This window comes from Ruditapes philippinarum, unplaced genomic scaffold, assembly GCF_026571515.1.
Source record: "Ruditapes philippinarum isolate M1 unplaced genomic scaffold, ASM2657151v2 ctg373_1_1_1_1, whole genome shotgun sequence".
In the NCBI taxonomy this organism is placed as follows: domain Eukaryota; kingdom Metazoa; phylum Mollusca; class Bivalvia; order Venerida; family Veneridae; genus Ruditapes; species Ruditapes philippinarum.
In genome coordinates, this window is record NW_026855566.1 from 166,285 (window position 1) to 180,569 (window position 14,285).

A 14,285-nucleotide genomic window follows, 5' to 3' on the forward strand; every position below is an offset into this window, starting at 1 on the left:
AATAGCTATTCAGCTAGCTCATAGAAAGTTGGTGGTTCTACTCTGGTGCCTGTTTGTGCCTGAAATATTGTACAGAGGTCTTCCTCCACCAGTAAAGCTGGAAAGTCGCCATATGACCTTTACTGTGTTGGTGTGACATTAAAACCCAACAACAACATTTGCTTTGGATTAAATACTGCTATGGACATTGGACAATTGATTCTTGATTTAAAAAAGATATCAGCCAGTGTATGAAAAGTTGCTGGTTCTTCTACAATATTTGAAAAGAAAGGATTATTTGAGTAAAATGGTTGCCTTATGACTTTCATACTGTCATTGTTACTTAAGTATCAAACCAGTCAAGCAAATTCAAAATTGCTTAGTAACTTTTCACTATGTTCACCTTGCAGTGAAGAATGATATATGATGTTATGTACTTTCAGATACAGGTTGTAAAAAGATAGGGGAGCAGGGTCCAGTCATTGAGACCGTCTTACTATGTATACTTCAGTCACCACAATATGTCACAGTTGATCTCAGATTTGACCTTTATGTACTAGTAAGTTATTTATCTTATTTGCATACATGTTGGGAAGTCGTTACCATAAACAGATAAAAGTATTCCTGTTCACTCTTCGTTAATACAGGGGAAAAAAATGAAATAAAATAACATTTGACTAAATCTTTCTTCATTTCTTATTGTTGAACCTGAAAAACCTATGACTGGTTGTATATGCCATTAGTAGAGAGCTGTCCTGCCTGTCAAGCTGCCCATTTTTGTGCCCCCACGTTAGTGGCGGGCATTTAGATTTACCCTTGTCCGTCCGTCCTTCCGTCCGTCCGTCCGTTCACTTTTGTGTCGCACGTAACTCAAAAAGTATTTGACCTAGATTCATGAAACTTTACAGGAATGTTGATCAGCATGTGTAGTTGTGCACCTGGGTATTTTCGTCTGGATATTTTTAGTATTTTCAGAGTTATTGCCCTTGACTTAGTAAAATTTTGCAATTTTCAACTTGTGTCGCATGTAACTCAAAAAGTATTTGACCTAGAGTCATGAAACTTTACAGGAATGTTGATCAGCATGTGTAGTTGTGCACCTGGGTATTTTCGTGTGGATATTTTTAGTATTTTCAGAGTTATTGCCCTTGACTTAGTAAAATTTTGCAATTTTCAACTTGTGTCGCATGTTACTCAAAAAGCATTTGACCTAGAGTCATGAAACTTTACAGGAATGTTGATCAGCATGTGTAGTTGTGCACCTGGGTATTTTCGTGTGGATATTTTTAGTATTTTCAGAGTTATTGCCCTTGACTTAGTAAAATTTTGCAATTTTCAACTTGTGTCGCATGTAACTCAAAAAGTATTTGACCTAGAGTCATGAAACTTTCTAGGAATGTTGATCAGCATGTAAAGTTGTTCACCTGGGTATTTTCGTGTGGAAATTTTTTGTATTTTTAGAGTTATTGCCCTTGACTTAGTAAAATTTTGCAATTTTCAACATGTGTCACACGTAACTAAAAAAGTATTTGACCTAGAGTCATGTTACTTTACAGGAATATTGATCAGCATGTGCAATTGTGCACCAGGTATTTTCGTCTGGATTTATTTAGTATTTTTAGAGTTATTGCCCTTCACTTAGAAATTTTTTGCAATTTTCAACTTGTGTCGCAAGTTACTCAAAAAGGATTTGACATAGTCATTAAACCTTATGGGCAGGTTGCTCATTATATTTAGATTTGCACCTGGGGTTTTGCTTGTGAATTTATCAAGTATTTGTAGAGTTATTTCCCTTGACTTAGTGAAAAGATTGACTGAACAGTGGCGCGGTGGGGGCACCCGTGTCCTACTAGTTTCAATAGTTTTAGTAGGTTCTACAAAATAAAACTAATTGTAGACCAGCCTACAGACATGTGATCATCTTCAGACATGTGAACATTTACAGTCTAGAATCAGGCCAGCCTTTCTTGGGTTCTGGCAGACCAGGCTATATAAATTTTTTGCTGCCTAATGTGTGTATTCCTTTAAAATTACAAATTAACAGTTGCGAATTTAAAGCAGGGCATGTCTATTCAGCATGGTAAGGGTTAGAACAGTAAACTGATGGTTTATAGGATAAAAATGTTAAGCTTCAATGAAATAAAACTGTTCAGTTAGCTCAATAGAGGGTTGGACTGTGAATCAGGTGACCGGGTTCGATTCCCTGACGATGCAGGTAACTTTCGTTGTGGTTGATCATGAAAACTTTATTTGATCATTTGCACTGTACCTCTGCTGTGGCGTATACAGAAGATATCAGTTACTTGCAAAAAAGAAGGTATTTATTACTGGTAAACCGCTTAACCATGAGCCCAGGAACGATAACTGAACTGTGCTCTGGTAAATTCAGTGTGTTCTTGAGGTTAAACTACCAACACACCAACACTTCAGTGAAGTATTTAATTTTAGTTGTTTTATGCAGTGAGATGTTTTATTTATATTATTTCAGAGCCTTGGGCTGTTGATAAACCTGGTTGAGCATAGTGATGAGAACAGACAAAAACTGTTAGAGATGAAAACACGACCAATGTTTGAATGTGCAGATCAAAATACCAACATGTTGGCTTATCTCTCACTTGTTGAGGTATAGTATTGTATTTAGTTTTAAATTATATAAGGATATTTCTCTCTATAAATTGTAATGTGATAAAAGTCAACCTCAAAAAGCTCCCTGACTGACCATTACTGGTGTTATATGATGAAAAGTGATGATGGCCCTAGTAGGGCTTGAACTTGAACCCACATTCCCTAGATTTAAGCAGCAAAACCCTTAACCACAAAGCCAAGTTCTTGTAGATTTGATTTGTTTATGGATGAAAGTGTCAAGTAAAGATAGATTGAAAAGAAGAAGAAAGTTGGTTAGATTAAAACTTTCTTTTTGAATTCTGTGATTCTGAATGATATCTGCACTGTAGTAATTAATGTATGAACCATCTACATTGGCTTTCCTATGTATATGTATTCTATCATATGTATAAGATACATTTAGTGTAAAATATCCAGTTCATTTAAATCAGTCAGATTCTTGCAATTGTTTATTTAAAATTAGTTATGTTTTGACATGTTTTGATGTGTTATGTTCAGGTATTCTCAAGACGAGAGCAGTCCGCCCAACAGCTAGAGGAAGCTGATGAACCAAAGACACCAGAAAAGTCGCCAAACAAGAGTGGTGAATGGCGAGAATCCGACTCCGGCATGGAGTGGATTATAGACTCAGCCAAGAAAGACAAATCAACGGTAAAAAAGAAATCCAAACCTGGTGACGAGGACAAAGATCTCGATGATGAGGAAACGTTTACTAAAGGTCAGTGAATGCTCTACAATGCTCGTAGCATTAATTATTTGTCTATGCCAATAGTATAGAACTAGGCAAGCCTTCTGACTAGGCTCTTCTGTCTGCTCTTTAATTCTTATAGTATTTAGTAGGAGCAGTAGTCCAGTGGTAGGACGCGCGCTTAGGGATCGAGAGGTCCCGGGTTCGAACCCCACTAGGGGCACTGCTAATTTCATTGAGCAAGAAATTTACCTGCGATTGCTTCACTTCACCCAGGTGTAAATGGGACACCTGAGGGTGGTATAAATCTGTTGCGCCAAAGTGTCGGCTGCACTAAGCGGAGTTAAAAGACTCCCCAGGGAGATTGATAGATAGATACCAGTAGCCCGATGACCAGGGGTAATAGCTGTAAAGTCGGTGAACGTGCGTAAGCATGAAAATTAGACTATAAAATGCGATTAATTACTTAATTCTACTGTTTAAATGCTAAAACCCTTTCAACAAACAATGGACAGTTCCGAATTCAAAGCAGGGCTTGTTGACTTTACAAAATTAATCACAGTGAGGCTTAATAGTACACAAGAATATATAATGTTTGTCTTATCCATCATGTGAGAAACAGTTAAGTAAAAAGAAATAGATGTTATACTGGCCAAGTTGTTATGGTCTCTTGCTCGTCATTGCTATGGGTTCGAATCCTGCCAGGGACTTTGGATTCTTTCATACAAGAAAGCTATCCAGCTAGCATCCGGAATGTCGGTGGGTCTATTAAGGCCCCTGCTTCAATTAAAATGAAACAGTTTACTGTTGTGAAAATGCATTTTAAGATCATGAGCTTTTTAATTTATAGGTAAAAAATTGATTTCTTTGAACATTTGTTAAGATATTTACTACACAATTTTTACATGTTTTATTGATTATATGTTCATAGCATTATCCAAGGCTGGGAAGCATATGGAAAACAGTATTGTAGCTGCATATGTGGCTCTACTTGTTGGCTGTCTAATACAGGGTAACAAGGTTAGTATTATTGACTACAAGGTTTTCATTATTAACATATTGGCTATTCATATTATTGCTTGAAATGCTGTTAAAATCATCCTGTAGATTAAAATATCCCCCTTGGCCAAATCTGTTGTTTTCATAGGTACATCTGGACCATAAGTTCAACGTCTTGAGTTCTGTGATTTTGTTCTCTATTCTGCATATATATTATATGTGTTGAATAAACCTCATCAGTTGTCTACACATTGTCTTTTATGAGGTTACAAATTTGGTAATTTTCTTTTAATTTTATACCATGTTTAAAAGATATGTTAGACGTCTTGTTATCATGTACAGAGTAACATGATATGCTAGACTTCTCGTTACCATGTACAGAGTAACATGATGTGCTAGACTTCTCGTTACCATGTACAGAGTAACATGATGTGCTAGACTTCTCGTTACCATGTACAGAGTAACATGATGTGCTAGACTTCTCGTTACCATGTACAGAGTAACATGATGTGCTAGACTTCTCGTTACCATGTACAGAGTAACATGATGTGCTAGACTACTCGTTATCATGTACAGAGTAACATGATGTGCTAGACTCGTTACCATGTACAGAGTAACATGATGTGCTAGACTTCTCGTTACCATATACAGAGTAACATGATGTGCTAGACTTCTCGTTACCATGTACAGAGTAACATGATGTGCTAGACTTCTCGTTACCATGTACAGAGTAACATGATGTGCTAGACTTCTCGTTACCATGTACAAAGTAACATGATGTGCTAGACTTCCCGTTTGCCAAAGCTTCCAGTAAATAGGTTCTGGCCAGACAACACATTTTGCAGTCTGGGCATGGTCTGTACTGTTGACAGTTTAATTTTATGATTTAAATGATATTGAAATCCCTTTAAATAGATAATGGGTTGTTCCATTTCAAAGCAGGACAGGTTCATTATATTCAAATTCAGTGATGCAAAGGTTGAAACATGTTATGATGTATGAAAGTACATGTATATGCTTTATGTAATATAATTTTGATGCTATAATAAAATTTCAGTTCAAAAGTTTTCAGTTTAACTATTTCCACACAGTATGCTGACATTTGAAAGTATGTTAAATCAACAGCTCATGTAATGGAGGGAATAATTGTATGATATTTGATCTGAATGAAAGTAATTCATATTTGAGTAAATACAGATAATAGCTCAACACACTTGTACTCGACAGCTGTTTGTTTAACACCAGGAGTGTATAAATACTTTGATTACAGAGATAGATAAAATGCATGAAGTGAGTGTTGTAAATATTAAAAGCAAAGAACAACATCAAAAAAAGAAAAGAAAAAAAGGAAAACAACAACAACAAAAAAGAAAAAAAACAACAAAACAAAAAAAAAAAACAAAAAAAAAAACAAACAAACCAAAAACAAAAATCCATAAGCAAAAAAAAAGAGCAAAAAACAAAAAAAACAAAACCAAAAAACAACCACCAAAAAAAAAAAGAAAGAAAGAAAAGCCCATTTATACAATACAATTCTTGAAACTATTAGACAAGTACTAATTTGATACACTTGCAGGCTGTTTCTATAATTATATCATATTATTTAACAATGATGGTAAAGAAATGTAGTTAATGAATGAAAAATTCGAGATTTCTTTCTCTTAGTTAATTTTCCATGTGTTACAAGTAACTTTCACAAGTAGGAAGTAATAATGAGCTGCGTCACGACAAAGCAATATAGTGCGTTTGCGAGCAGCATTGATCTAGACCAGCCTGCGCAGTCTGATCAGGATCCATGCTGTTCGCTGTCAGTTTCTCCACTTGTAATAGAGTTGGTAAGCGACCAGCATGGATCCTGATCAGACTGTGCGGATACACAGGCTGGTCTAGATCCATGCTGGTCGCAAACCCACTATGTTGGTTTTGTTGTGGCGCGGGTCATATATTGGAAGCATTTGTTTTAATGTGCGCTTTCATATACCCTTAAACTTTTTAGATTTCAGTTGCATGAATATTTATAGAATATCACTTTAGAGAAATCTTTTTTTTTAAACTTCTGCTGTTGACAAGGAAATGTTATGTTGAAATTTTAGTTTTGTTCTTGACACATCTTTGGCAATATCATTGATTAAAAAAAAAAAAATATTAGGCATTCTTGTACACAAAAGATATTGCACTCAAAGTGAAGTTGTTAAATTGCAAGATCATACTATTTAGATGTATGAAATAAGTGTCCTTTGACAATAGTAATGAAAAATGGTATATTTATAAAATAACATACATGTCCACCTTAAGTTTCCATTGTATTCACGTCTCTTCACTGCTATAGGTTTAAATCCCAGAAGGGATAATTGGTCAGTGGTTCTACTTGGTGCCCTTTTTTACAATGCCTGAAAGGCAACTACTTTTATCATGAGGGCCTAGAAAGTCATACAAATCATAACAGTGTTGATGTGACATTGAACACACACACACAAATTTGGTTAGAGTACAAGTGTTAGATTTGGGGTGTCTGGCAGAGTAGTTATGGTCATTGACTTCAAACCACTTGCCCCTCACCTCTATGGGTTCTAAACTTGCCAGGGACCTTAGATTCTTTCATATGAGGAAGCTATCCAACCAGCTTACGGAATGTTGGTGGTTCTAATCAGTTGCCCATTTGTGCCTGAAATAATGCACAGAAGAGCACCTGAGGTCTTCCTCCTCCAGTAAAGCTGGAAAGTCGCCATAAGACCTGCAATGTTAAACCGAACCCCAAAAAAAATGTGTTTGATCTATTCGTACAACAAAGGACAGGCTGGAAATGAAATTAAAAAAAATCATGCTTAGATGATAATAAGAGGACTCATGATTCTATGACATATTAACTTTTTTATGGTCTCAATGTTTACAGGAGTGTTCAGATGGTGTAAAAGAAAGTTTACCACAGCAGAACTTTGATGGTATGATATATATGTTGAAAAAATTCCTGGGTTTTATGAATCTTACAGTAAGTATATCATGATTTTGTCATACTTGAAATTTAATCCATTAAATGAAAATAATGATAATGAATTATCTAGGCCAACAGTATAGAGCCAGGCTATACTGCATGTAGTTTAGGTATCAGTATAGAGCTGATCTTGCCGGCATGGAGACTAGGCCAAGGCCAGGCCAGTCACCAGAGTCTAGGCCAAAGGTATGGAGCCAGGCCAGACTTTAAAGGTTTAGGTCAAATGATAAAAGTTCATGGACAAGAAGGGTTAATTTGTTTATACTGGAATAAAAGAGTTTATACTTTTATCCCTTATTATGAAAAGAACTTTAATGATTATAAGGTGGATAGTTGAGTAAAAACAACTATTATTAGCTACAGTATACAGGAAGTCAGTGTAATGCTCACAGTTATTCTTTTAGTTAACCTTTTGGGCACTAGCTTTGATAAACAACCAATAAAGATCTATAACAAGTCTGCATTTCCATGCAGTCTGACAAAACTCTATGCTGTTGTTTCAAGTTAGCTAGTCTGTTTTGGAGAAAAATTAAAACTAAATTTGACTGCTGTGGCATCTTTTTGCAAAAGGATTTGAAAAGGTTTCAACATGAAACTTTGAATTCTTGTTTATCATTACAAGATGCAGTTGGTTAACAAGGGACATTATTGTGAAAGCAATTTTCTAAGGGTTATGCCCCTTTTTTACCAAACAATTGTTAGAACCGGGTCCAGTGCTCTTGTTTATTGAATTAGTGTTGAAAACTTCCTGCGGACCTGAGCAAATTCAAAGTTTGGCAACTAAAAGTAGGTCATATTCATTACTTAAAAATTGTAAGATAAAAGAACATATTCATTACTTAAAAATTGTAAGATAAAAGAAGAGTCATGTAATTATTATTTTTCTTTTCAGAGTGGATCTGGGTCAGCCGGGGGCAAGTCTATAGAGAGAGTGATAGATGTGTTGGAAAAATGCTGAAATCCTCCAGTTTACACACAGACATATATATGCTGGCATAATTGTACTGATGTACACATACACACATATTTATATGCCAATTTGACAGCAGAGAGTGTAGCAAAGCTACATATGTGTGGAACAAATAAAATGTTCCTACACATTATACAGGCACTCGCACTGTTACGCTCCAGTGAATTTAAAAGACCACACATATAAGTGTCATGTGTCAAGGTCATAGGTCAGAACATGGCTGTAAAAATTCCAAGATAAATTCATGAACACTGTGTTTAGATCTATGTAAACACATTGAAATATGAAAGAAACAGTGAAAGAAGGAACTGTTGTTATTTGATAAAATCTAGGTGTTCAAATAGGGTTTTATTGTGATATGTTTTATGTTGATTGATTTTGAAGTATATTTTTTGTGTTAATTGGTGCGGGAAATGTTAGGGAGTGTCCCTGAAAGAGTGTATGGATCTCAAACTCTTATTATGTAACTTCTTTACTTTACTGGTTAAATACTGGTTTTTAAGGTATGGTTTTTTTCCTATTTTGTATATTTATTCTATTATATTTAAGATAAACTATGCTCATTCTTGAGTAAAATATTTTAATCACAGAAATATGTTGAAATCTATGAAATTTTTACCAAATATGTCTAATTTAAATAAAAGAATGTATAAACTATATATGGGAAGCTGCATTCCTTATCACAGGTCAAGTAAAGTTGGTCCTTTCTTAATGACACTATTTATTCATATTGTGACCACCTTACATGTGTAGAATTTTAAACATAACATATCTTCTTTGTGTGAAGTCAAGACATATTTATTTTATATTTAAAAAAGATACTGTGTGGCAATTATCAATATTTTCTGTAATCAAATTTGAGCATAGTATATCATTAACAATATTTTTTGCTGAGATGAATTTATGGAGTACGGTATGCAAGCAAGTTGCTGGTAGTGTTACAAGACTTAATCATGTTTATAATTCAATAAGCTCCTACATGTTTTGTTTTAATGAGATATAAATGTAGGAAACATAATTGTGTTCAGATGATGACGATGTTATATTCAGACCTAATTAGCCAAAGACTTGAGGGGCTGGGGAATTGTATTTCCTGAATTTCTAGAGCAGTAAATAAATATAGATGACAGGAAAGACAAATCTGCAGGTCAGAAGTCATCTTTGCCACGCCACCCCCATACACCTGCCAAACACATGTCACAGTTCCGTTCCCTTTGTTAACAAATTAGCATGTTATAAAATTATTGCATATTTATTTGAACCATTTGAAATGGTTTTGTATTTTATCTTGACATTATGCAAACATTGAATGATTATTGGTGATATATTTTCTCTTTCAAGGGAGGTAATTCTTCTGGCTATATTGCCTGATTTGTAAACATTGAGTTAAAAGCACTTTTTCATGGTGGAATAGAATATTGTAAAGGATTTGAAATGATCTTTTTCTCTTGTTGTACACAAGTAATAGTTTGTAGATATATTTGGCTTATTTATGAAATAAACTATGGATTTTCATGGTGTATTAGTTGATAATATATGGGTTGAAGTTTGGAAGAGTAATTTGAACAAACTTAAACATGTCCATGATAAATATGAAATTTTTATCCATATTAACAATAGTCAGTGTTGAAATTAATCAGTTATTTCAAGATTAACATGTCAAGCATTTTGTGGAATAAAATTGATTTATTTTTTTTTGTGTTTTTTTTAGTAAAAATGTATTGCTGTCCACATTTCCTGTATGGAAGATTTCGATTCTCTTGCATATTTGTTTCTATTATTGTAGATAGATTCTATTTGTATAAGCTTATTTTCTTCTGTTTTATTTAATGGTAGGAATTCATGTAAATTTTGAAGTTTTTAAGAATTTACAGCATAAAATTTCCAAGAATTTTTTGATAAACATGATAAGGCACTAAATTCTTAGAGAGGTTTTAGAATTTATTATGATTTATTTTGTATATTTTAAATTTATTTATCTTTCACTATATAAATCCAAGTATTTTTTATGCACCCAAAACTTTTTTTTTCTCACAGAGAAATTTTTACTAAATTATCAGTAAGAATATAATTTATAATAATATAGACCACAGCTGTTGTTGTGTATTATGTTTATTTATAGTATTATAGAATTCTAGTAGATATTAAACGTTTAGACTGTATGTTTGCATAGAAAGTTTTATCAAGATAGTACATACATTTTTTTGACCTGTGCGGAGGGGGTAGGGGCGATGGTTCTTTGTTCCTTTCAAAGGGGATGATTGAGTCGCAAATTCTGTAATGCAGGGACAAATTAGCAATAATATTAATATTAACTACTTTTTACATATGACAAAAGAAAGTAACTTCAAATTCAAGGGATGAGTAATCCTTTACAGAAATTTGTTAGTATTTTTATGATTGATAAATAAAGTGATTTGACTGAAGAAAATTAATTTGTACCATGGCTTGAAAGAACTCAATAAATAATCAATATTCTTTGAGGAGGAACATTTTTGAAACAAACATATTTATTTTAGATGATTGTGTTGACAAACCCGTAAAAAGCATTACATTCCCTTGTTATGCATAATCTATGATAAAAACATTGTCAATTTTCTTATTGTTTATATATAAGATTTTTAATGAAATGATATTTGTTATTGATATGCCAATACATTATATTTGACACTTGTTTTACTTTAATAGTTTAAAAGACAAAACTTTTTTCATACATGAGGGCCCCAGGTTATAAAAGAAATTTTTAAGTCTCAGATTTTGATCTTGGGGTACCTGATTGGTCAAAAACCAGCAGTGACCGTATACTGACCAATGGAAATCCTGAGATTTGAGAAACGACAAATGTTTTATAACGTAGATTTCTCTGTCATTTTGTTTGTATTCTCTATGATTTATTTAAATACTATGATGATAATAATATTATCTTTATCACATAAACATGACATCATTTGCGTTATTCAAACATAGTAAAAAAGCACACTAATGTTTATGTTTCACTATAGGCGCGTCAATGAAAGAAAGACTATTTTACTTTCAACCATTCTTATTTTGGGTATGTGATAAATAGAATATTATATTCTTGAAGGTTCAATACTAAATTTATTGAAGTCATTTAATGAAAGAGTATACACTTGCCAGAGGCTTGCATAATATGATACTAATATAATATTCAATTTGTTCAATGAATTTAGTATTGAACCTACACTCATTCAATATCCTCTATCAGATTTTGTAGGACTATACTATCATCAGTTTGAACGAAATATATTTTCTTTTTGCATAAATGAATGAGAATTTGTTTATTTTGAAATTGAATGAAGTTGACCTGTATAATGTTTTTTCATTAGTCCAATTTTATTTATGGTTTATGAAAGCAATAAACAACTTTTTATTGGTCGCTCTTAACTTTGGCATAAAAAATTTTAGTCTTTTTATTTTCTGGACATTTTGATCATTCTAGATTTTGTTGACACAGAGATCACAAGAATTTTGAACCAAGATCATGGAAGTGGATGACGAAATAGTCTGTCTGTAAGACTGTGATCTTGTGATTCACATGCAAGTTGTAACCTTTCTCTGCATAATTATTCTGTTTGACTTAGTCACAATTATTCATTTGCTATTAAATTGCCCTGAAGACTTTGTTTAGTTGTTGCTCAAATGGAGATTTCACATGAAATGGTATTTTTGAAGTATTACGTCAATTGATTGTTTTTTGCAAGTTCAGCTCACTTTGCCACTGTCTTTATATTAACAATTTATTTGAAAGCTCTTGGCTAACGAGATTTTTTTTGTTCATCTTGGTCATTTGGGAGCTTATTAGATATTTATTTCAAAATTAACAGGTGTTGAAGTATGAGGAATTTTATTGAGCTTATGTTGAATGCATTACCTTAATGAATTATGTTTTTGTTCTTTTAATTTATGGAAGATTATTGGTTTTATTTTGGGTATCGGCTCATGTCCGAAATAATGCACAGATTGGCACAAGGTGTCTAACACCATAGTAAACTTGTTAAGTCTGTAAATGAACCTTCACAGTGTTCATGTGGCTTAAATCCCAACCAAGTAAAGTATTTAATTTGTATATACCAAATGTACATTTATTTTGTTTCTTATATTTAATTTAATGATTAATTTTTTTTTGTACAGACAAGATCAGATACTTGTAAGGAGATGTTAAACATTTATTCATGCCAGAGACTTTTTTTTTGGTTTATTACTTATTTGCAAGAAGAAAAATGACTTGACAAGTGTGTCAAATTTTGTACAAGGTTGGAGGGTAGGTTGAAGAAGATACGTTAATGTATGATATGTTGAAATAATAGGTGTGATAAAGTACACATGCTGTAAAAGATTGATTGGATTTCTGAGAGATACAGTGGTACAGGAGATGTTATATATAATACATGTAACAGATTACAGCTGTTTGTAGGAACTGTTTGAACACTAGGTACAAAAATGTCTGCTACATGTTATCAATCATATATAGAGCCTAGCCAACCAGCTCATCATGACTGTACTAGGGGCTACTATGGTGATCCTTAGTCTGCTAGGGGCAGCTGATTGTCTACCTATGCAACCAGTGCTTGTTAACCCTTAATCTGCTAGCGACATAACAGTTTCTACTAATGCTACCAGTGTAGACCAACCTCATTTAGCACATCCCCGTTGTCTGGTCATGGCCTCATTGTGCACTATTCAGTACATGTTTTGAAAATTGATAGTTCCTTAAAATATGGATTGGTTTTGTCTAGATTAATTTATAAAAAAGTCCAATTAAGATACTAGTAATAAGCAAGGTAAAGGTTATTTTAAGATTCTTTCTTGTGCATATAACTAGCATATTACCATAACAAATAGACAACTCTAGTGTATTAATACAGTTTTAATATATAATAGAGCACACATTATGTATAATTATCTAGGGTATGTTTTAGATCAAATAATTTAATTTGCATATAATGGGTTGTATTAAAGACATCTATTTCATAAAAAGCCCTTAATTTTGTTTCATTTATATGTAGTTCTTTGAGATATTTTCGTACTCCTGATTTAAAACAACAAAACTGAACATTCAGCAATGTAAATATAAAGGTTTCAAGGTAAAAAAAAATCATACAAATTTGAAATGAGGTCAAATGTATGTGTGTGCATGCTTGTGAAACAATTTGTGGAAAATAATGATGAACAAATGCAATTTGAATCTAGAATTTTTATTTGGTGGTGTGTTGAAAATTTTTAAAGTGAAATGTTCATAAATAAATGTAATATAAATATAGAATAATGATGGTTTATGAACAATTTGGTCTAAATGTTTAATGAATAAATGTGATTTGAATATGAAATTCTGATTGAATCGCTTGTTTGTTAACAATTTATTGCATGTGTTAATAAATGAATGCAGTTTTGACTATTTGAATATAGAAGTTGATAATGTGTTGAAATTTTTAGTCTAAATATTATTAAATGAATGCAATTTTGACTATTAAGGAAATAGATTTTGATAATGTGTTGAAATTTTTAGTCTAAATGTTATTAAGTGAATGCAATTTTGACTATGAAGGAAATTGATTTTGATAATGTGTTGAAATTTTTAGTCTACATGTAAATGTTAATAAATGAATGCAATTTGATTATAGAAATATTTGATATGAACCTTGAACCTTGTTGTTTAGATAGATGGCAGTAAGTTGAACTGTTTTATCTTCATTATTCCATGAATTCTGTGTATAACATTTATAATCATACAAACATTTTGTAAATTAATCACTCATTAAACATTTTTTCTGCAAATAATTGTAGTGTTGTTTTCTTTCTTTTCATCCATTCCATTTATCTGTGGTATTTTTAGCCAGTCTGTTTCGAAGAAAAAGCAGAGCTTTTATGATTGTCACGCTGTCGTTGTTGTTGTGCAAAAACTTTAATGTAGCCCATTATTCAAACATTTTGAAAGATATCAACATGACACTTGGAAGAGACTTAATACGTTGTTAGACAAATGGCATAATTCTGAAAGTAATATATGTTGG

At 32.7% G+C, this 14,285-nt stretch overlaps 1 protein-coding gene across 1 annotated transcript in view; it reads left to right on the top strand.

Moving 5' to 3' along the window:
• LOC132743721 (wings apart-like protein homolog) overlaps window positions 1–14,052 on the top strand; it is a 37,625-nt gene extending 23,573 nt beyond the window's left edge. Inside the window, exons 14-19 of the mRNA XM_060732274.1 lie at window positions 423–538; window positions 2,468–2,602; window positions 3,103–3,322; window positions 4,224–4,312; window positions 7,185–7,280; window positions 8,176–14,052. Of these exons, the coding sequence (XP_060588257.1) occupies window positions 423–538; window positions 2,468–2,602; window positions 3,103–3,322; window positions 4,224–4,312; window positions 7,185–7,280; window positions 8,176–8,241 (722 nt within the window). The 3' untranslated portion in view covers window positions 8,242–14,052. The remainder of the gene's footprint in view (window positions 1–422; window positions 539–2,467; window positions 2,603–3,102; window positions 3,323–4,223; window positions 4,313–7,184; window positions 7,281–8,175) is intronic.
• Window positions 14,053–14,285: the final 233 nt, after the last annotated feature.